The following is a 24,309-nucleotide window of genomic DNA, read 5'->3' on the forward strand; positions in this document are numbered from 1 at the left end:
AGTGAGTGAAGCTGCTACTTTGGCATTTTGAAGTGCTGGGACATTGCAGATGGAAAGCCTATTTTTGGCCAGTACTGAAATCTTGAGCCCCTTGACTAGAGAATGTGCTTATATTTCATTAAATTTGGGCAGGAGGTGGAGGAATATTCTTAAGCAAAACCCTAAGAAATGTGAGTTTCCATAGGTCCAAGAAGCAATTTGCCAATTACAACTCTGCTAAGCTTCTTAAATAGATGACTTCACGATGGGCTGCTTGCTGCATATTTTATATGCATTTATTGCAATATCAAGGGCGGCTGTGTCTCTCCAAAGGTTGCAAATGTTTCTGCAGTACATACAGTCACGAGCACATGAAGTAGTGAGCAGCATCCACTCCCTCTCACCCAGCTCAAGTGCAGTGTGGGGGTTTGTTGTATTTTTTTCTGTTGACCCTAACATACGCACAAATGACTGAGAATTTATAATTTATTATTCAGCAGCAGCCCTCCCTATAGCCCTTGAAGAGGTGGATTAAGCATGCCTTGTGACACTGCATTTGCCACTGCATAGTGCTGGCTTTGTGATTGATGACTCACCAATCTGCTCCGAGGGAGTAACCTCCGCTTTGTGATCCTCTGTTTTCATCTCCATTGTGCCCTGCCTGCAGCTTGCCATCTGCACTCAGGCATTCTTCCACTCACGTAGGTCTCACCATAAGCCTGCCCTCATCGTGCTAGCAAAATGGACCACGCTGATAGCCATGGTGATCAAAGCTACCTTCCACCACTTTATTATCTCTGTCTTTCAGCTACCTGTTCTGCAGGAATCAGAAGCTACGAGCTTGATTAACTGGTTTAGGCTGAGTTTACCTCTTGGGCTCTGTCAGAGCTCTGTCTGTGCCATGTGTGGCCCAGTGTGGCAACCCCCATGCTGTGCAGCAAGCTCAGGACATGCAGAGCAGGTCCCCAGACCACCATCCTCAGCAATGTGCAGAAACAAATGGAACTGTCATAACTCATGGGAGAACAAAGGCTGATAATTTTCTGCCCGAATTGAACATTTCTTTGCAAAATTCCATGACTCACCAAATAGAAAATAATCCAGACGGTTCTGTTTTGTTACACTGGTTATTTTCCTTATTTTAAATTTGTTCTTTATTCGAATAAGGTTCCTAATATTGCAAATGCCATTCAGCTTTATTCAGATAAACCATGTTAAGTGCATAGGTTTGGCAGAGAAGTGTTCATTTCTGCCCAAAAATTAATTCAGAATTTGTATAACACTCTCTGTGAACAACCAATGTTTTTTTAACTTTACAGAATGCACCTCCCCTCTACAGAAAAGATGGTTACTGACAGCACAAGAAATGCTACAAAACAAAATTAAATGTAACATTCAAGACAATAATGAGCACTTCTACATATATTAACATTCATACCAAGCTTAAAATTAGTTCTGTTTGGATCACAGACCACTATTGAATGCTATGGCAAAGAAACTATATAAGCAATGATAATTACCATTTTAAAATAGTTAACAGTGTGAATTGGAAGATTTAATGTGTTTTCTTCTTTTAATGTACTGCCCCATTCCCAGAATTTCACTGGACCGTGTGGACAGACCAACTGTCACAGCTGTCTATCAAGGCTGAATTAGATGAAGACAAACAATACAGGCTTTGTGGTTCAACTGAAGCAGCAGCCTCAAAAGTTTCCATTTCTCATCCAAGGGCACTGTGGGAGCATTGTCTTCCCCCTCTCTGAAAAGAGAATGGAACAATTATGTTACTGAAATTCCTCTGCAGTGGGTCTGAAAGACTGTTTATGTCCAGCCAGGGAGACAGGGAAAACTAAAAGCAGGGGTTTCATGACAGCAGGTGGGGGTAGTTTCAGGGTATATACTTCATGGACATAATGGTCCTGATTCTTCTCTTTCAGGGTAAAGCCAGTGGTGGAAGATTTAATAGCAAGGGAGGAAATGGCAATAAAAATGCAAAGTTAAATGCAGCGGTAAACTTGAAACAAAGCTTTACAATTGGCTTTCTGAATCAATCAGGTAATTGATTCTAATGTTCAGAGCACAGCTGTAAAGTAGAAAGGAAAATATACTATCACCCAGAATTTGTTACCATCTATGGGGACCTACCAAGTAAAATGCTGAGCACACAGCCCTCATGGGAGTCAGACGAGCTCAAGAGATAAAGCAAAGGCCCGATTTAACCCTCCTAATAGCAGTAATATTCTTACTTGTTAGCAGTAGAGATAAATTAATAGTTGGTTTCATGCAAACACATATTCATGTGCTGCAGCCTAACCTTAGGAAATCAGCTACTCACGTAGCCCCCGTCCAGAAGTGGTAGGTATGAGAGTGACAAAACATTTCATTCTGTTGTACTAAAAGTCTCATTTTTCCTGAGGTTATTTTAGGGCTCAGTATGTATACACATGAAATCTATAAATGCTTGGGTGCAAATGATCACCTGGGGCTACAACTGCTTGCAGGAACAGTCAACACATCTCTAGAGTTCCCACTCCTTTCCTTAAGGAGAAAGGGACTGTAGAGGCTGTCAGTCTCCTACAGTATTGTCAAGGATTTGGTGTCTACACACAGGACAAACTGTGCAATGATGTCTGTACGCTCCCTAGTTACACAACACACCCCCAAATCATGCAGTTTGGCAACAGGATCATTTGATGGTCAACCTGAAGAACTTTTTAATGGCTACTTTCTAAGGGAGTCTGTAAGGCCTTCTCAGAGCAGCTGGTTTTAGACATACTTCATGCAGTGGCACAGGGGATTCCCAGTTCTTCGTGAGGCTTGGTATAAAGGTACAACATGGGGGGAAAAAAAATGTATACTACTATAGCAAGTTATTCTCAGTCTCTAGAAAAACTCTTGGCATATTTTCCAGTAGGCTCCTGATACGATGGTGCAGGGACCAACCCCTTCCTGAAAAGAAAGGTTTCTCTTGTGTGGACAGAAGATACTGGACCAAGGTATTAGACTGAAAAATCAAAGTAAGCTCAGAAGTTCAACGAGCTCAGAAGAACCAAAAACTTTGTATTCTTAAGGTTCCGTGTAGGCAAACTAATGCTTTGACAAAGTGACGTTTTCTCAATCTCAATTAGTGCTAAACTAATTAACAAAACTGTTTTATACACTGCACTGAGTAGTATATCTCTTCTTTCTTGGAGAATCCCTAGTGTGATGTAAGGGTGATTGAGTATCTAATTACTCCTTAATTGAATGCACACTTCGTACATTTTTCACTAGTTCAAGCTTAATGCTTTTGGTCCAAAAATCAAAGTCAGTGAAATTAAGTTGAACTGGGATTTGGGCAGCTATTGTATTAATGGATTACTTTTGGAAAGGAGCCTAATTATGAGCCAGCTTGAAGATTTCAGTTGTGGCTGTACGGAAATACTTTGTATTGTCTGACAAAAAACTAATTGTATATATTGGTGGTGGTGTTATTCATGTTTACCCATTATTGGCATTTAAGACTAATTTTTCTACCATGCTAAATTAATAGCACTGGTCCACAATATATATAACCAAGTAAAATACTATTCAGACTAATATTTTATGCATATATTAAGGTACTTGTTTCTCTTACTCTTCTGAAGAGTTTTTGGTTGAGCTAAAATTGTACAAATGTATATTATAATCAAAAAATTGCCTAGATGACTTGCTTGTTTATACTTATATTTCTGTCTCTTAAACCTCCTTTGCTTGGGTCAAGTCCTGCATATAGAGCCCCACTGCTTCTGGGGGAGTCCTTTACAGGTCAGACAACCATCTTCAAAGAAAAGGTTTTTTTCAGAATCAGTGTCATCAAGTGTACATATCTGAGAAATTAAATAGGATGGCCACAATGCTATGCCTTTCCATCAGATAGGGAGGAAGCAAGATACCCCACTGCAGCCGCCTTAGGCTTATAGTTAATCACTATACAAGATCAAAACCTTTTTTCTGCTACATAAAAATAGTCAATCTCCTTTCTAGAGAGCTTTTCTACCTCTTTTGTCTTAGCATATTCCTTACCATTACTGTCTCACACAATGTCTCTATTTTTTTTTCCTTGTTAGAAGCATCTTGCCTCCTCCTCAACACCAAGTTAAACTAAAAAGTTTGTTAAGAGTTAAAAACCTTCAGAGGACATGAGTAGCAAAATCACTTTAACACTGACTACACACTGCCATCATTCTATACCTTGCTAAAAGCAGCACCTGAAAATATGGTGAGGCATGGATTCAGAGTGTCCCACTACCTTATGAATCCTCATTTCTTGCAACTCTTCGTAATTCTTTCCATGAAAAGATCACAGTTTATAGAATGTACATTTAGCTCTGTGGGCATTTAACAATATCTAGCTAACTAAAGTGTACCTTTGTTTCTCTTGAGTTCTGGACCTGCATAAAAAGGTATTAAAATTACAAAAAGTTCTGCTTTGTAGGATTGCTCTGTCACAAAATTTGGTCTTAGTTATAAAATACAGCTAACAACAATCACTGCTGGTGTTCTCTTCCTTGAATGAGAATTATCAGTTGCAGAAATATTTTCAGTAACCCAAATAACTTGATCAGTTTTATTTGATATTTATTTTCAAAACATTGCTGTCTGCTTAGCAAGAATTTGTATGCCTACTCATTGTATTGTTTTCATCCATATGAAAGAATTAGAATTACAATTTCCAATAAGAATAAAGATCTGTGAATCCCTGGATTCTTGGTTCCAATGGAGTAATAATGTTCTTGCTAAAACTCCTTGTGTGATTTCACTGAGGCAAAACAGAGCACGCTGCCACTTCCTAACATGCTGTACAACCATGTAGGAGAAGGAATGCATCTTGTGGGCTTTCTTCTCTGTTTTTGTAGTCAGACGCATTTGAGAGCTGTTACATTACTAGATATTACATATAATAATCTAGAGTCTCTATACTTTAAAAATCAGGTGTAGTTCAATTAGAGATGATTTAAGATTCTGACCATTTTGCCTCGATGTTGATCTGCAGCATTTTCCCCATAAGTGAATAAAACATGGCAGAGTTCCACCTAGCTTTCATGCTGAAATTGCCAATAAACATGCTGTGAGAAAGTTTTTTTATGACAGGTGCTCCTCGCTAAGTTTTCAGTTTCCAAGCAGTAGTGTACAAACCATACATGAGTTATGGTAAGCAGCTGGAAATTGTACTCTGATTTTTATTTTTTTCATAAAAAGGCTGATGATAGCAGTGCATTGGGGAACATGTGGTGTTGAACGTGTGGTGTTGATAGAGAGGCACATGCCAAGAAATTTGGGAGCTTTTGTTAACATGAAGTATCTTATCTGAAGCACATAGCAGGGGGTTGATTCCTAGGCTACCCTATGATTTTGTTTAGCTTTCAAAAGAAAGCACAATATTTTGTTTTCTTTTTTTTTTTTTTTAAGAGATTTCAACTGTTTCCCGTTCCTCCAATACTTTGGTTTTTCTAAAAAGAGATCTGTAAATGATTAAGCAAGGACAATTCCAATATGGTACTCACTCTGGAAACAGCTACAACTCAAAATTATTTTCTTCCTCATTTATGGCTTGATCGCTTCTTGTACTGATCCTCTGGCCTGGATACAGCACAAATTTCTACTACAGTAATGACCAGTCTATGACTCTTGAGTTGCCTGTGGCTACTGAATCCTTAAATTGTGTCTCCTGTTTCAGAGTTATGTCATACAATCAACAAAAGTGTTTTGCTGCTCCCTAATTTGAATTCTTGGCAGCGGGAAAACAAGTTAGACTGACATTACAGGGTTAATCTGCAATGTCAATGCACACCCCTTTTCCTTCTGTTGCAACGAAGTAGTGGGAAGCAACCTGAAAAGGTTGTTTTCAGCCATTCCTGAAGCTCTCCATCCCCTAAACTCTCCAAAGTTTTTGGTAGTATGCTTCCAATAGCTCTCCAATTATGATGTGTGGCTCACAAGCCAAAGGTGTTTGGCTCTCTATCCTGTAGTCACTCAAACGTAAGCACACTCTCAAGTACTCTGAAGTGGCAGCAGTGTGCTGGGCACCATACGTAAGCTCTCAAAAACAGAAGAACAATAGTTGGTTGTGTTGATAGCATGATGCTGTGTGTCTTTCAAAGACCGAAACTTAACAATTAAACCAATTCTCTTTCAAGAACAAAACTTGACCTCATGGAGACAAATAATGACTGATGAAAAATCACTTGATGAAAAGCAGCATAATTATTCACATTTCATCACAATGATCTAGGAAATCATTGTTTTTATTTCTAAAGAGCTAGTGTTGATAACCTCTGTTTTTTGTTTTTGTTTTGTTTTGTTTTTAATACCAGGAAAAGGCGAAGAATGGCCATAGTAGCATAATGATGCATGACTGCTGAAAGCTCACTCCAGATCTTGATCAACACAACAGGAAACCATAAAACTCCTCAGTGTTGGAACTTCCTCGGAGCAACTTGTTTGTGAACTTTAGGAACCACAAAAGCTATTAGTAACTGAGAGCAATGACACAGCCATTGGTAATGTGAACCTCCTTTCAAATGTGAAGTTCACTGAAATCTACTTAGGCAAAGAAATGCAGACTAAGCATCATGCCACTCAACCCTGTTTCTCAAAGGCAAGGCACAGCTCCACAGCTCACTCTGTAGCTAAATATCCTTTCATATACTGTATTCTGCTGCTACCGTACAATGCGCAATGCCACGAAGAGGGGAACATACCACTACCTGTTTAGCGATAGCTCATTCCCACTGGCAATGCTGATCTCTTGTTCGATTCCCTGTAGAAAGGGCAGCATAGTTTTGCTGCCACAAGCTCAGCTCAGTAGCTTCAAAAGCGAGCGATTTGCACTCACAAAACACACCAGATACAGTCACCATGTTGTCCTCCCTCCTCTCCTTATGCTGTGAACCTAATGCTGTGCCAATTTCTGCTTGTTTGGTCATACCTCACAACATCATGCAGACAGTCTCTGTGGTATTAGGCATGCAGTCTCTTTTATTCCCTCATGATATCATGCAATCTCTGCAGTATCAAGCATGCAACCACTGTTCCTCCCACCCTAAATTACCCCTTCCTGTTCTTCAGGCCTAGCACAAACTTGGTGTTTTAATGACAACATTTATATCTTTTTCCTCTGCTTTTGAATGTACAACTAGGAAACAGGAACTAGGAAAACACAGAATAGTCTTTAATCCAAGGTCATTGCAGCTAACATAATTTACACGACGTTGGATAAGCTTGTAGCTACTGACAATCTGAGGGCTACTAAAGATGCGTGTATATGTATGAATGTGTACATGCATTTGTGTACATAAAAACATGCTTTTTCAGGAGTTTCTGAATCAGTCAAAAAAATGTTCAGGAGAACTGGAGTGATGTAGATAGGTAGCTGGAATACAATTCATAAATACAAAATAAAAGAAGTTTCTTTTATATTTATTCGTCATACTTACAAAATAAAAGAAGCTGTGTCTGAGATGTACACTTTCAAGACAGCACATCGGAGATCAAATTATTTAGCTTACTGGTTATGCTCAGTGAAAAATAAATTAAAGCTTATCATTTTCAAGAGAAAATATTATTTCAATATTGTGTTAGTGAGTTATTTTTTAGAACCAGGTCTTACTGCCTTCTGTTAAAAGAATCTCCTTGATTTCAATGACTTCGATACTAGGCATTTATCTGATCTCCCCTTGGTAAATGGGAGCAATGACATTTAACTATAATAAGAATGGAATCATGCTTATGCAGCCTGATTGTAAAGGAATGTGGACATGTAAGCATGCCACACTGAATTCAGTATCACTGTCGATTCAAGGTGATATTCATAGAATGGTTTGGGTTGGAAGGGACCTTAAAGATCATCTAATTCCAACACCCCTGCCATGGGCAGGGACACCTCCCACTAGACCAGGTTGCTCCAAGCCCCATCCAACCTGGCCTTGAACACTTCCAGGGATGGGGCATCCACAGCTTCTCTGGGCAACCTGTGCCAGTGCCTCCCCACCCACATAATAAAGAATTTCTTCCTAACTTCTAATCTAAATCTACCCTCTTATAGTTTAAAGACATTACTCCTTGTCCTATCACTACACTCCGTGACAGAGTCCCTCCCCAGCTTTCCTGTAGGCCCCCTTTAGGTCACTATAAGGTCTCCCCAGAGCCTTCTCTTCTCCAGGCTGAACAACCCCAACCCCTTCAGCCTGTCTTCATAGGAGAAGACGTGCTCCAGCCCTCTGATCATCCTTATGGCCCTCCTCTGGACTCATTCTAATAAGTTCGTGTCCTTGTGCTGGGGGCCCCAGAGCTGAATGCGGCACTCCAGGTGGGTTCTCACAAGAGCAGAACAGAGGGGGAGAATCACCTCCCTCACCCTTCTTTTGATGCAGCTCACAATATGGTTGGCTTTATGGGCCGCAAGCACACATTGCCAGCTCATTGTTGAGCTTCTTGTCAAGCAACATCCCCAGGTCCTTCTCCTCAGAGCTGCTCTCAATCCATTTTCCACCCAGCCTGTATTTGTGCTTGGGATTGCTGCAGCCCAGATTCAGGACCTTGCACTTGGCCTTGTTGAACCTCATGAGGTTTGCAGTGGCCCACCTCATCCAGATCCCTCTGGATGGCATTCCTTCCCACCAGTGTGACGACTACACCACCCAGCTTGGTTTCATCAGCAAACTTGCTGAGGGTGCACTCAATCCCACTGTCCATGTCACCAACAAAGATGTTAACCAGTGCTGGTCCCAATACCAACCCCTGAGGAACACCGCTCATTACTGATCTCCACCTGGACGTTGAAACATTGACCACAACTCTTTGAGTGCAACCATCCAGCCAATTCCTTATCCACTGAGTGGCCCATCCATAGAATCCATGTTTCTCCAATTTGGAGACAAGGATATAATGTGGGACAGTGTAAAATGCTTTGCACAAGCATAGAGGTAGATGGCGCCAGTTGATGATGCTGTTTTCAATGAAGAATACACTACTGAAAAAAATACATTAGATAATGTGACAAGCCCCAGAATATAACAGAGTTTGGGAATACTGATAATTCTCACAAAAACTAGTAACACTGAGGGATCATAACACTATCCCTCCTCTCTTTCCTTTCAGAAAAGGATCTAGGGGTCTTGCTAGACAAGAAGTTGAACATGAGCCAACAATGCACCCATGCAACAGCCTCCTGGGCTGCACTAGGAAGTACATTGCCAGCAGTTCAAGGGAGGTGATCCTTCATGTCTGCTCCTCACAGGTGAGATGTCTGGAGTGCTGGATTTAGTTCTGAGTTCCCCAGTTCAAGAGAAACATGGACATACTGGAAAGAGTCCAGCAACAGATCACAAAAAAATAATTAAGAGAAATACAGAAAATCTCATTCAAGCTTTTCTTACTGTAAGGGCACTCAAACAAAGAAACAGCTTGCCCAGAGGTGTTGTGGAGTCTTCATCTTTAGAATTATTCAAAACCCAATTGGACATTGCCCTGAACAACCCACTGTAATTGACACTGCTTTGAGCCAGTGATTGGACTAACGTATCTCCAGAGGCCCCTTCCAACCACAACTATTCTGTGATTCTACTGTTCTTCAGTCTAAAATTAAATTCAAATTTTTTACCTTCTATATCTGAAAGCAAATCTGCACTGAGCTTTCCATCCAAATTCCCTATCACCTGACTAGCTCTATCACTAGTCTAGTGATAGACTAAAATAGGTTATAAACAATAATAAAAAAAGTTTTATTTCTATGGAAATGTGAAAACTTCAGCAATTGCAGAAAAGATGTAAAGGTTGTTCTGTAAACAATATATTTCAAAAAAATCCACAGAACAGATCCGAGAGGTTCACTAACCCCAGGCTATAGGATAGAGATGCATTTTTAGTGGAAAAACAGAGCCAGAAGAGGTCAACTAAGCAGCAAAAACTTATCCTAAAACCAACCAGGTTAAAAGGAGCAGTGGAGCTACAAAGTTCTACCTACTGTGTCCTCCTTAATATCTCTGTTTCATCGTAGACAAATTTTGCTCCAGAATTGGAGGGGGCTATTTTGAGATCTGTTCTCTCTCACGATAAAGGAACAGTCAAAAAAATAATAATTTCTTTACCCGATTACACAATATGATATACGTTTGTGTCATCTGTGCCTTCAATTCAACAAGCTACCACAAATTGCATCAAAGATCAGCATATGCCATTTGATCATAAGCCACAAAAGGCTCAGTTCTGTCAAGGTTTCAATCAAGGCTGAAAAGCAGATGCTCCAAAGATTTATGAGCATGGAATGCATAAAGCCTGCATTCTGATTCAGTCAAAACTAATTAGACCTTTTACACAACCTCTCTCTATGCCTGTGTATACACCACTTATAAAGGAACATTTGTCTCCTTTCCTTGACAGAGTGATGTGGCCACAGAAAACTAATGTTTCTCAAGGTTCTTCGAGTGCTTGCACTGCACTGGCTTGAAATGAAAGAGAAAATATTGACAGCTCTACAGACAGGAATTCCAGCAGCCTTGGCAGAGGGGCATCATGTCAGAAAAGAAGTCCACCTGTATGTTTGCAACTGTAATATTCAAGACATACCAGACCTTTAAAATAAAAGGTAGTCTTCTCTTTGAAAGCAAGCAATACTTCCTCTTGGATCATTATATAGATCCAACTCTGCAAACTATTACTTCCCCATCTGCTACTGAGTCTTCATAACCCATGTTAGAAGCCCCAGCTAAAAGACCATTATTCATTCCTAGGAAGGAGGGGAGGTATCTATTCTGAGGATGTCTGAGGTATGTGTGGGGAGCTACTGTTCTTCAACACCTTCCACCTGGAGAGAACAGTTTGAGAAAACCACAACAAAATAGGTAAGATTGTTTATTTCCTTTTCTGAGGAGAAAAGTGCAGAAGAGAGGTGATCAAGGCCACACCATTTCCTTTTAGACTTCATATATCTAATTCCCAGCTCCCCAGAGACAAACTCAATAGCAAGAATGTCTTGTGAGCCTTTAATTGGCTATTTAGCAGTATTTAATACTACTATTTGGACTGATGCACCCAAAACTAAAAGGAAGATCTTTTCAGATTCTATTGAAGGAAGACCTTCAAACAGGTGTGTAGAGCCAAGTTGCCATTTTTTCTGTGGGCTACACAATGCTCAGAGTCACCGTTCTTTCTCAGTACTTAAGAGTCTAAAATTAGCACAGCCCAACAGTGAACACTGGCATTTCACATTAAAAATTCCATCATTTGGGAATTAAAACTGCAGATTATTTTGTGAAGCATGGCCAAGATAAATCTTGTTATTTATAACAATTCTTCAAAAGTATCGACAAATGTAATAAAATTTCAAACATGAAAGCAAAAGGAAAATTTTCACATTTCAGTTCCAGCACTGTAAAGGGAAGCTCTTTCATTTTTAAAATTCAAAGTCAGAGTGTCAAGTAATTTCACTGTTAGAGACCTGAATTACCTGCACTGGCCTGAGAGCATTATTCATTCTCTGGGAAAAATCGTACTTTAATATTGCTATGATTTTCCCAAGTAATTTTAATGCAGAAGCCTGGATGAATTTGAATCATCCGTTTCAAGATTAAAGTGACGACATTCCGTGACTGCAGAGAACTATGTAATTGAGAATTGGGCTTCAGGGTGTGCCCAAATTCAAATATAGGAATGAGAAAACAATATTAATAAAAGGACTAGTATTTTGCTTTCTTTACTTAACTTCTGGGGTGTTAATATTAAATAGAGTTATAAAATACAAATAAACACATTAAAAATATTTAGATGCATATGTTATATTGAATGCTTACACTATATCAAAAGAACATTAAATTGTTGGCCACTGTCCCAGACCACTTAATAATTTGTCAAGCACGGGAGGAAAGATAATCTTCCCACTAGGTTTTAACAGATCCATTTTTGGAAGCACTGAATTATTAATCTCTTTTAGGCATTATCTACTGCCTGATCATTTGTTAACTTTATATGAAGTTGAGTGTGGGACCAGAGCACAGTCTGAAGAAGTTTAACCCCACAACAGAGCCTGAAGTGAAACAGGCAGTTCCAGCACTGACCTAGATAGTGCGTGAGTTTAATATACAAATAAATGTCTGTACCCTACAGTGTATATCAAAAACCTTTCAGCAGCATGCTTCCAGGTGAAACTCTGGAAGAATTGCTTCTATTATAAGCATATGGCTTTGAAGAAATGTGCAGATAGAAAAACTGATGCCTTTATATTATAGATTCTACCAGTAAAACAGGGTACCCTATGGTTTTTGTTATTTTTTTTAAAGTTTATTTTAGAATAGGAGATGGACATTTCTATAACGCTAAAAAGTAGTAGGACTTATTAAAGAAAGAAAGTGAACAGATTCATTCTTTTTTTAAACATTTTCCAGATTAGCTTTCATACTATTGGTATCAAGGTGGGGCCACTTTATTACAAAAACGACCATAAATGTTGGTGTCTGACTCATTATCAAGGTAACTAGCTGTCTTGATAGCAAATTTTCTTTAACTCTAAAAATCTCATTACCAGGGTTTTCATTATAGTGAAGCATTGATTACCTAAGTGTAATGAGCTTTAGGAGTAACAGTTGAGTACTAAGGGAATTTATATTGTAATTGATAGAAGCTAGGGGAATATTACAGGGGCGGTTTTAATAACTCATGTGTGGATAATGTAAGTTCACGTGTATATTAGCTCTTCTGTACCGAATCCAAAGTCATCCTTGCTCTGTGAGCCAATGAAAGAAAAAAGCATGACTGAGGACAAGAGGCAGCAGCTACATTGAGGAATGAAGTAACATGAAAAATCGGCCATGACAGAAGTTACTTAACTATCTCCTCTTGTATCTGCACTGGTTTTGCCCAAGATTCATTGTTTGATTGGGAAAGTACAGCATTCTAAAACAGGAAAAAGGGATTAAAAAAAAAAAAAAAGGACCTCCAGAACTAGTAATTAGTACTTTGTTTAAGAGAACACTAGATCACAAGATTCACCAGTGACTCGTCTTCTAAAAACAGTAAGAAATCAGTGTCCTTCAGAACTGGGGAAACCTATCACATAACCCTAGGCATAATGTGCTCTCACTCATTGCAGTAGGGGAAATTTAAAGCTACAAGAAGTAACTGTGAACTAACTTTGCCTACGACTGCCTACTGAAGTCAATAGAAAGATTTTAATTCACTAAATCACATACTAGATTCCAGCCAGTAAAGAACCCAATTATTCCAATTATTAGCATTTCAGAAAGGTAAACCAACGTGTTATACCACAGGATAAAACAGGACAGTAGTGTAAAAATTTATAATTGTGAAAATATATCATAATATGAGATGAAATTAACTCATTTTTTTCCTTCGGCGATATCTTCCCTATGAAAATTATTTCAAAGTTTTGCTTTTTCCACTAAGCTTTTACTTACCTAAATAAAAATTGATTTTTGTTGGTTTTCCTCTTCTGCTACTGAAATGCAGCCCTGATGACTCTGTCGCTAAGTGGCTGAGTTGGTCTGAAGTTATCTCCTAGGATCCCATCAGAGCCCTCTAAAAGTTCTGCACCTTTAACATGTGTCCTCAGTCTACGAAATTCCTCTATCTGAAAGGCAGAAAAACAGACATGAAGAAGCTGAGATACATTCTTCGTTATGGGACTAATGATTGAAATCAGCCTTTCCTGCCATTTCTGCAGCTTTGAAACCTGGAGTGCTCAGATACCATATGCTAAGATCATTATATATATATATCAGCACTGTCAAAATAGAGAAGAATAAGAACTTTTATGCATGTCGTTTAGCAAACATATCCTTTTTGCTTTCATAATTTCTTTTGGGATCCATAATCTTTTTACCCACTATAGATTACATCCCCACAAAATCAACCTCACAGTTGTGACATGAGAGTAATCATTATGGTCTTCCTCAAAGAAGTACAGGAATAGCTCAGCCAACTGGAAATTGCTTTGTATTTCTTCCAGTGATTTATTTATTGTGTGAAATTGTTGCTTCATTTAAATTAATATTATTTGCTAAATCAGGAGAATTTTAAACAGGCTTTAAACTTTAGAGGAAGTCTGTGACATCTTTTACATAACAATATGTTTTTTTCAAATCAAAATGAAATATCACTTCAAAAGTTCTGTAGACATAGGTGCTAAATATATATTTAAAAATCAAATACAATCAAAAATCAATATAAAACATTTCAAATGGTCCAAAACAATGTATTTTTGGTGCACAGACTCACTTTAGATTTCACTTTAACCTGATGTAGGGGAAAATGTCAGAGCTTCCATCTTCATCCCTCGTATAAGCATCAAGCTCTGTGTGACGCAAGGCTAAGAAAACCAATGCATCTCTCAGCAACATCATACCTTACTGTTCAACAGTGCTGTGTCTAGTCTTTTAAATATGTAGTTACAGCTACTACTAAAATTGTGTTTGTTTTTGCTTTGGCATATTGTCAAGCTACCTTAGCCGGATACAGCAAATGTACTTGAAGGCTGACTCCCCTAGGCAGAGGCTCTGTATCTGCACCAACCCTGTCGCGTCTCACTGTTCAGCTCAGCTGGAACTTGAAACTGAAACTATACAGAAAGCAAAATGGAGCCTGAAGTATTTAATCATTTTACCATCTAAGAGATTGCAGAGGATGAATTTCTCCATGAAAAACACCCTATGAAGGGTTAAAGGGAGAATGCAAGTGTGATTCCAGAATTACAGGAAATGAGGTACTAAACTAAGTAATGACATTTTTATTCTTATATTGCTTGCAGAGAATTCTTTCTTTCTGCAACCTGGAAGACAATCGCCTTCATTGTTGTTTTCCACTCTAAAGCAGAAATGATACAGACTTATTTATTTGATTTAGAGGCTAGCTTTGCTATGCTGCTTTTTCCTCAAAAGCCAGCGTGCTTAGAAATGAACGTTGCTCTGCTTCTTGCAGCTGAGATATAAAGCAATAGTTTAGACTGAAAAGATGAAAAACAGAAAGAACCATAGAAGGTCCTTGAAAATGCTTTTAGAAGCAGATTCCTATTTTGGAAGATTTTTTTTAAATGTTTATCAAAAGCAAACTGAAAACAAACCCACTACAGGCTTCAGAACTGAAAAAGTCTTCAGGAGTCAAATGCTGTTAAATCACTATATGAGTATTGTACCGTCTTTCACCATCACTAAACTGAATCAACTCTGGGAAGTCTGAAATAATTGTAGTTTTGGAAGGGGCAGAGGCATTTTACAGGAATGTGTCTTTTGTTTGATCTTTTGAGAGTGAGAGACTTCAAACACAGATGAAGGATAGGGAAGAGCAGACTCTGCAAACCTGGCATTTGTGAGTTACCTGCTACTACAACTACAAATGCTCTGCCCCAGTCTCTACAGTGAGATCTTTCTCCAGGAGGTATTCCTCACAAAGCAGCTTCCAGTTTCTTCAGTCAGAAAAAACTGATCGGATCCCCACGTCTGTTCTTCAGGGAAGTCAGGAATTGCAGCCCCACTCTGGAGGGGTAATTGCTTCTGAGCCCACCAGTCTCCTTGCTCAATCTTTCATATCATGGTTCAGACCCCAATGACAGAGACTTGGTGACATACTTGGTGGCCTGCTTCAGTTTTGAGACGTGGTTTTGTCAGAAAAGGACACTAGCTGTGCTGATACTACTTTTCATATTAAATTTCCATGTGAAAAGGCAGTATGTGTGCCCTATTCATACTGCTTCATCTAATACGGAACCATTTACTATTTCCTCTTCACCATCTCATGCCAACCCCTTACATGTCAATGCTGTAAAGTACACCCTGTAGAGGAAATAGATACTCTAGAGGCACACAGATAAACATCCTTGAATATTCACACATTTCTTAACAGAAATAGCCATCCACACCCAGTCGTCCCCAAGTATGACCCAGTACTTTTCACACTGAAATTCAGAAGCAAAGTGAAAGAGTAACTCCACAATGTTAACATTCACGCTTCTACTGAGTGAAAATAAAGTTAGCTTATATTTTGCAGAATTTTGCAAGAATGTTTTTGCCACTTCCCAGTAGTCAGATTCTGAATACTGCTTTATTCTGTTTTACTTAAATATTTTCTGAGGAGTAGGATGCACAAAACAAAGAATATCTTCAAGTTTTCTACATGAACATTTATTTTACGTGAGAAACAGAAGTATTACCTTCTAATTGAGAATTTCACATGCCTTCATCACACCTTCCAAGAAAACAGACATGTCTCCCAGTGAGTAAAATACCATGAACTTCACAGATAGTTTTATTTCACAGACTACTACGCAAATTTTGCACAACTCCCACTCCAGTTCTAAACGCTAGTTACTATTTCTGCCCTCTAGGACTTGACTTTGAATGAAATAGACAAAAGGACTAGAGATCTCGCCATTCAATACAAAAACAGTTAACTCTGACAATGAGTACAGCAGAACAACAGCTCCTCACTTCACCATTGTGTAAAACCCCTATTCTGACTGGCTTAGACAATGCACTTGTTCTGGGCTTCAGTGAATAAAAAGCACATTATTCACAAATGTCCTATTAAAAGTATATATACAGTGGAGAGAAGCACAATCAAGTCTTTTTCAATTTTCTTCCTGCTCTTTGCTGGCCTAATAGGAGAGATTTTTCTATTTTCTTGCATTGTATTCCAGCAGTGTACATCATGGGTAAGGGGTCTTACAAAAGTAGTCAAAGCAGTTCTTTCTGTGCTGTATATTTTAATGTAAGATAAGTGAGGATGATAAAAACACAAAAGGAGGGCAGGAATGTGCAAAAAGAATACTTCAGGATGCAGCTTTTCAGACAAGATTTGATCTCCTTCCCACGGAAGTCAGTAATAAAACTCCAGGAATCAAATTTGCCAAAGCTCTTCATGTATTCTGGATCATCTTGGCATGAGTCTACTCCAATCTCTCTCTGTTCCAGAGACACATCTCAGCTGCACCCAATGTCAGTGGCAGGGTGAAATCTTGTCGCCTAAGCCTTTCCATGACTTGTGAGACCTTCATCACTGCGATGCTCTCGTTGGACTGAGTTTATACCAACCAAGGCAATGCAGCAACAAAGACCATTTACGCTTCAGCTACAGCCGGCCTTCGTAATGCATCCCTCTCTTTTCCCCAGACACTATTTATATATGGGAGGCTCTCTGTTAAAGAAAGGTAAGCTCAGTAATCAAAGCAAGAAGGCAATACTGAATCATGGGTTGTTACACCACTACATAGTATTTCTTTTCTGGAGATTTATCCCCTTCATACCACATTCCAGCGTTTTGTTTTCTTGTGGTAAATGAGCACAAACATTAATTAAAGTTGCATTTTTCTGCGTAATTCCTCCCTCATTCACCCCCCACATCATCTCCCAGAAAATGCATGGCTTGAACTATACCCTCCTCTGTCCACTGACTGGATTATAAAAGAATAGAGAATACAGAGGATGTAACTAACATGAACTAAAATGTTTTATACAAGGTCTCAGTCTTACAGCCATTATCTCTACACTTTTGATTAAGTCCTCTTATTTATCCGTACCATATCTGAGCAATTAGCTGCCACGTTATAAAATGCACTGTTTTTAAAAGTTATTCTGAATTTAATAGTGCCAACAGAGTTCTGTTTAAATCTACTCAGTAGTAAGCAGCCATAAGACTTATCCTTTCGTAAATAAATAAATAACAGATCAGTGATTGATAAAATACATTTAATTTGCAGCTAACATACAAATAAGCTTATTGGGAACTATCACTTTTATCCTATGATTAGAACTAGAATTCACTCTTCACGTGGAAAAAAAGCACTGCTGATTTAAAATGGTAATTTGTTAAAATATTCTGCTGGGATTACTAGCAAAATTTTAGATTATTAAAGCTGAAATAATATGAATTTATCACCTTTTATGCTTTTTTTCCTTCTGTTTGCACATCCTTCAGAGCAGAAAATAAAAATTAATGCACTCAGCTTCAGGGATTTTAGGTAGTTTCACTTAAATATACCTACATTTCTCCAGGTCGGTCTCATAGACTGCAGGAGAATAATCATTGGAAGTTTTCATTACTTTATTGGGATTATTTGTTGACAAGCTTGAAATTTCTTATATAGAAATACTTATGTGACTGTTAGATATAACGAAATATACTTAAAAATATTGTGAAATCAACTTTAAACAGGTAGTTTCCATTTGACATTTATTATAAAATAAAACTAAAAAACAGCAGGGTTAAGTTAAATATAGTTGAATGCAATATAGCTAGCTTGTACAATGTTAACATTTTTCATCCTCTGGGACACAGTATCTCCCTGAGCTTTTTTGTTCCTTTAACATCAAAAAGCAGTGATATTTGAAAGTTTACAATTACAAAGAATTGAATTTCTTTTGCCCCTTGACTTCTTTCTTTTTCTTTCACTTAAACAAAGAATTATTTTAAACGCAGATTATAAATGATAACAAGGTTTTTCATCTCTGACCTTTGCGTTGCCTTCAGTGACTCAAAAGGCTTAACCTTTACTTGAAAAGCCATGTACTGATCTAATGGGATCTTCATGGAGAACAAATATAATGCCCTGATATATATATTTGCACGCTATAACCTTTAGCTCATAACCATATTCCAAGGTCACTTTAAGCACAGCTGTTACCTGCACTTGGGACACAGTCAAAGGATAGCGAAATAATATCCAGGTGACACCTTCACTGCAGGGTGGAATGGTGAGGGAGCCCTCATACACCCAGTAGTCACGCAGTAGAGGATCTGAAATTAAAAGAAATGTGGAATTTTAATGACACTAAGGAAGAGGATTTTGTCTTTTAATTATGACAACACGATAGCCACGGGCTTGCTCATATGATGAAGTTAGTATGCAGTAAGGTAAGGTGTGAATTTATAACCTGCTAAGCACTGTCCACTACTTTCTCATGTGACCGCACATGAGCACATAGTCATTACGTAACGGTAACTTCTCCCTGTAGATGAGTATTTTAAAGATGAAAATGCCACTTTATAGACATGGCAAGTACCATGAGCACAACTCCTTAAACTAACAGAGCAAATAAACCATAACTTGGGAAAGAGCCTCCAGCTTTCCCAACTCCACATTCTCTGCAATAACTGTTGTTTGACCTGCTCTCCTTTGAGCCTCACTCCACATTTGAAAAAGGAATGGAGGAATTGTATTTCTTCTCAACACTCTGGTTGTGCAGAATCTCAAACCCACTATTGCATGGAGCTTGAAGTTCACTGCTGGATTAAAATATCAATCCCTTATCCCTAGGACAAGCAGAAAACATTAGGGGCAAGAGACATCCCATTTTGAAGGTAGAGGGGATGTGTAAAATTGTGACTTAATTCTACATTTAGGATATGTCTCAAAGATGAATTTACTTAATTAAAAAAAAAAAAAAGTCAAAACAGCCCAAACCAAACTTTTCATTTCATAATTCTGGTGACATGTTTTTTGAGATGTACTAGTGCCTGCTAGCTTTGGAAAGTGAGCTGGACTCCACAGGAGAAAACTCGATGTTTATTTAAGAGACTACTTTGTTGTCTCTCATGAAAACATACAACAGTTTGTCCCAGCAGAGTTTTAATTTTACATACAACAAATTTTATCTTAATTATTTCAATTTTTATTGCCCAGACATTCCAGTCACACCGCACTTAAGTCAAACTACACAGGGCTGTCCTTTTCTGCCATAGGCCATAGTCATAAATGACTTCCTGACTCAGCTAAAGTAGAATAAACTGCTTGATTGTAAAAGAGGGGAAAAGAAACAAACCTAGAGAGCAATTGGAGACAAAGGGTAGTTAATTGTGACATGGAGAGCCAAGGGAAGCTTGTGACTAGCTTGACAAGGACAGGATGGGAGGATGGAAACTGGAATAAACTTGCTTGGTTGACCTAACCTGTTACTGCCATTTCACTACTAGCTAGGAGGAATGTCAGTAGAATTAAATCTTGCTAATGAAGCCTGTGATTGTCAGTGAATGCATTTTGGTTTGCTGATATCATTTTCATTCTCAGTTACGGAATTACATAGCAAATCCATTGCAAGAAAGTTGCATTGTCAAGCACTCAAACCTAAGAACTGCAAGAATTAATTCAGCCCATCCTGTGCATGCATTATGACACTGTCTCATTAAATGATCACATATGAATTTTCTAGAGAAGCTTTCATCATTTACTTGCAAAGATGGATGATTCTATCTTGAAAAGCAGCAGCTAATATTTGGCTTTCTCAGCATAATATATGGTCCTAGGTCTTCTTTTTCTCATGCTGTTCAAATCCTGCTTCCTAGAAGGACTAATTTTCTTGATTTTTCATTTCTAATGCACTCATTTCTTCAGTGTCTGAGTGCTTCACATATATAAGTTTATCCTTTCAGCACCCCGGTGTGGTGAGAAAGGACAGACTACTCCCAATTTTTAAAGCTGGGGAACTGACACAAAGAGAGTTTAAGGTCAAATGCATCTATTCATTTGAAGTGTTCAATATGAGATGCTTAGAACCTGATTTCTCAGAGTAGTTAACTTTCTATAGCACTTAATGCAGTCAGAGCACTGCTCCCATTGACTTCAGTTGCAGGTGTAAGCACTCAGCACTTCTGCAAATCAGACCCCATGATCTCAAGTCGGCCACCTAGAAAATGAGGAACACATAGTTAGAGATCACTTATGAAAAATTTGGCTTATGTGACTTGATCAGCATCAGGAACTGTGAGGCAGGGGTGCTGTAAAAATAAATTCTGGTAAAATATGTTTTATCATGCATGTATGTGAATGGACACAGGCAGCCAGCCTTAATTCCTGCAATTCCTAAATGCTGAGCGCTTGACTTTGCAACCTAAACAATATTCTTTTTATATAATAAAAATAGTTTAATATAGACCAGGGTTATTTGGAAAATTAGTTTAAATATCTTGCTACTGTGGCATGAAATTTAGCTCAAAAGATTCCTTGCAGAAATATTTGTTTTGTAGAAATGCATTTTTTTTAAAGTTACATTTTTTTCAAGACAAGGTAGAGTAACTGTTTTTTTCTTATTGTTACCCTTGGCTATATGAATTTGTATTTGCCTCCCACTGACTCTACCCCCTGTATCCTATACAACTGCCATTGCATTATGGCATTGTCTTTTGTTGCTGACAAAACACTAACTTGGTAAGTGGGCAACCTTACATTTTCTGAAGTTATAACAAGCCTCTATTTAAGGAAATCATCTTCATATTTCATGCAGAAGTAGAGAAAGGATTACACATCGCTCTCCCTCTAGGTGGGATAACAAATCATCAAGAAATCTAGCCACAAGGTTGCCAGCAGGGCATGGACTACAATATCACATTCCACTTGCGTGATGGAAGTGTGAATTTATCTCAAGTTCAAAAGGGACTTCTTCCCTACTCCTATTAGCACCATTACGTGGAAAATGCATTATCACCTGATGGCATACACTCTCAGGTTTGCAGTTAGACTATTCTTTAGATCGAGATTGTTTCAGCCTCTGCAATTAGCTAGTAATCCACCCATACAAAAGTAAGTAAAGGCACCTACCTGGCAATAAAGAGTTGGGATTAAAACAGGGTATAGTTTTGGACTTTCCCTGAAAAAATGAATACAAATCAATCTCATCTCTAGTTTCTTGTTAAAATGACGATGAATGGTAATGTAAAACACTGTGTGTTTGCTAACATTAAACCTTGAATTTCTGTGCAAAGCAACCTCATTAACATTCCCCATTTAATCATCACTGTGTTTGTCCTTGCAACTACACAAACAGTTGCGGTTTTCATTGTTTGTTTGTTTGTTTTAATACATGTTTTACTTCTAAGATTATCTCAGCAATTTGTTAACTTTCTGCCTCTAGTTCTTCTGCTTCCTCCAGACCCCAGCCTTAAAATTCTTTCTCTACATGGAATTCAGGGGTTCCATACAAAACGAGTTTAAAAAACAAGGGACAAAGTGAGCTTTTCCTTGACTGATCTAGAAAACACTAAATACTGGATTCACCTATTTAAAGCAAGAGAAGTTTATGTATGCAGAAAGTAAGTTTGATGCTGGCCCTCCAAAAGCCACTAGCATAACACGCTCTTAATGATGAAGCTTCCCACCACCTTCATCTACTTAGCTGTGTCTTCAGTAATGAAACTGTACAGTTCTGTACACTAATGTTGTCGAAGTCACCTTCAGAAACAATGAGTATGTAATATTAAACATCATGACTGAAGCTTACCATCTATTATTTGCCTAAAAGAAGATTTTAAATTCTCTTTTAATAACAGCTTCTCATTTTTCTACATCTCAGCACCCACTGACATGAATGGCTAATCTCTCCAGAACAATATAGAACTTCTCAATAATATATCTCAAAATGCTTCAAAATCAAGGTAAGTATGATTATTCCCATTTTACAGACAGAGGGATGGAAGCAGACTGCCCAAGGTAGTATAAGATAGTGTCAGCATCCTGGAGAGCACTCAGATCTCCTCAATCTAGCTGTGTTTTTAATCTCTTCTTCAGCATCCCCACACATAATTCCCCTGACAAGGCAGCACTGTGTTTTTGTTGATTTTCCACTGCAAGTTAATACAGGTGTTTATTTTTTCCTCTACAAATCAAAACCAGAAAAGTTTGGAGATGCTGTTACTAGTGTTCATTAAGCATGCTGCAGTGCTTACAGTCACACTGACTCCATAATCACTGGAAAGGCAGTACTTGAAATCAGTTGCTAGTATAGGAGATCGAACATTCTGGACATCAGACAAAGGAAGTTAACCACACAGATTGTACTTCATCTGAAAATACTGTAAAATACTGAGCTTTTGATACTGAACTATGGCTTTCACATGTGGTTTTACTACAAATAAGTCTGAAAACATTCTCTTGGCCTCGGGGTTTCATATCCATCTTTCACTCACTTACTTCATCTCTGGCCTGTGAAGGAAACATTTCTTCAGATGATGCCTTACCTTGTACTGGATGTCCTGAAGAATTTCAGTTACAGCCTTCAGGCCTACATGTTCTTTTCCTATCTGAAATACAACAGCAAAGATGAATTTCAGTGTTTTGCTATATCTGAAATTGTGAAACACAGAAGTCAACCAGAACAGTGAGTTCTGTACTCGTTTTTACTTAAGCTACCCAACCTTGTATTAACCAAATACACTGATACATGGCAACTCCAAACAATGAAATTACTATAAAGGCATCAGCCAAAATTAGACAAGGTCTGAATAACTTTAAAGCAGAGACAAAAACTGACAGAGCAAGAAAAAGAGTCACAGTTAAGACTGGTAAATTTTGACTAAGCCTGTTTTGCACCATATACTGCATGTAAATTCAAAATCATGCAGCTCTGTGACATATAAATGCCAAGGATACAGTTTGTCCTTACCAGTTTTTGTCAGAAAAGTACACAGAAAGGAACTGAGTGAACAAACACGACAGACACTTCTTGAATTTGTTCCCACAGTGCTGCAAATCTGGCTCAACATGTCTCTAAGGCTCAGGGGAGTGTTTTTCCTGCCTGCACAGTGCAGAATGGCAGATCCCCTCCCTCATGGTATCCCTGGGATTCTGCAGGCAAAAGCATGGCTCTCTGCAGCACTGTCTTTACAGAATGTCTTTTAAGGCTTTCAAAAGAAACCAGTTTCCATGAACATTCTTCACTCTGCACACTGATTTCAGCTGCTTCTGATCTAAATCACCCACCCAAAGACCCTAACTTTTACCTTCTAAGTAGCATTGGCAAAATAGAAAGACTCAGAATGGCCTTCCATTTGATTTCTTTGCCAACATGTACACGTATAATGTGAGGAATCAAGTGGGAATGAGAGAGAGCAGAAGAGCTGGATGCTGAAAAAATAGTTTGCTTTTGGATTATTATTTTTTGGAATAAAATGGAAAAGTAGTCACTAGAAGGAAATAATTGAACATCAACAAAAGGTAGCTTTTATTTCCAGTAATTTAAAAGGGTTTTCGTTTGTTTCAGAATGGGATTTCAATTTAAAACCATCAAAGTGCATGGAAGATATCAAAATCACTTCAAAAATGTAGGTTCTAAATTGCACCAAGGTTTGTCACTTAAGACAGTGAAAATATTCTCATTAACCTTTAAATGATGCATTTGAGAACTGTGGTGCAAAACTATTATATTTCCATGCCATCAGTGGGAAATGGTCACTGAATTTCCTCTCCTCATTCCTTTAATAAACAGCATAACTACTCTTCTTCCTTAGTCAATTTTAATTACATGAAGCCTTTCCTGGCTAATGAAAAAGCACTTTGGAATGCTTAAGAACTCAGACTACAGTGAGAGAGAGACCAGA

The 24,309-nt window shown here is 38.3% G+C and overlaps 1 protein-coding gene across 1 annotated transcript in view; it reads right to left on the reverse strand.

Annotated features, from left to right (window-relative positions):
* Nucleotides 1–1,023: 1,023 nt before the first annotated feature.
* Nucleotides 1,024–24,309, reverse strand: part of CA8 (carbonic anhydrase 8) — a 49,697-nt gene continuing 26,411 nt past the window's right edge. The window contains exons 5-9 of the mRNA XM_040545704.1: nucleotides 22,951–23,013; nucleotides 21,536–21,584; nucleotides 18,626–18,738; nucleotides 13,410–13,582; nucleotides 1,024–1,738 (exon numbers count right to left, since the gene is read on the reverse strand). Of these exons, the coding sequence (XP_040401638.1) occupies nucleotides 13,448–13,582; nucleotides 18,626–18,738; nucleotides 21,536–21,584; nucleotides 22,951–23,013 (360 nt within the window). The 3' untranslated portion in view covers nucleotides 1,024–1,738; nucleotides 13,410–13,447. The remainder of the gene's footprint in view (nucleotides 1,739–13,409; nucleotides 13,583–18,625; nucleotides 18,739–21,535; nucleotides 21,585–22,950; nucleotides 23,014–24,309) is intronic.

This window comes from Cygnus olor, chromosome 2, assembly GCF_009769625.2.
Source record: "Cygnus olor isolate bCygOlo1 chromosome 2, bCygOlo1.pri.v2, whole genome shotgun sequence".
Taxonomy (NCBI): Eukaryota; Metazoa; Chordata; class Aves; order Anseriformes; family Anatidae; genus Cygnus; species Cygnus olor.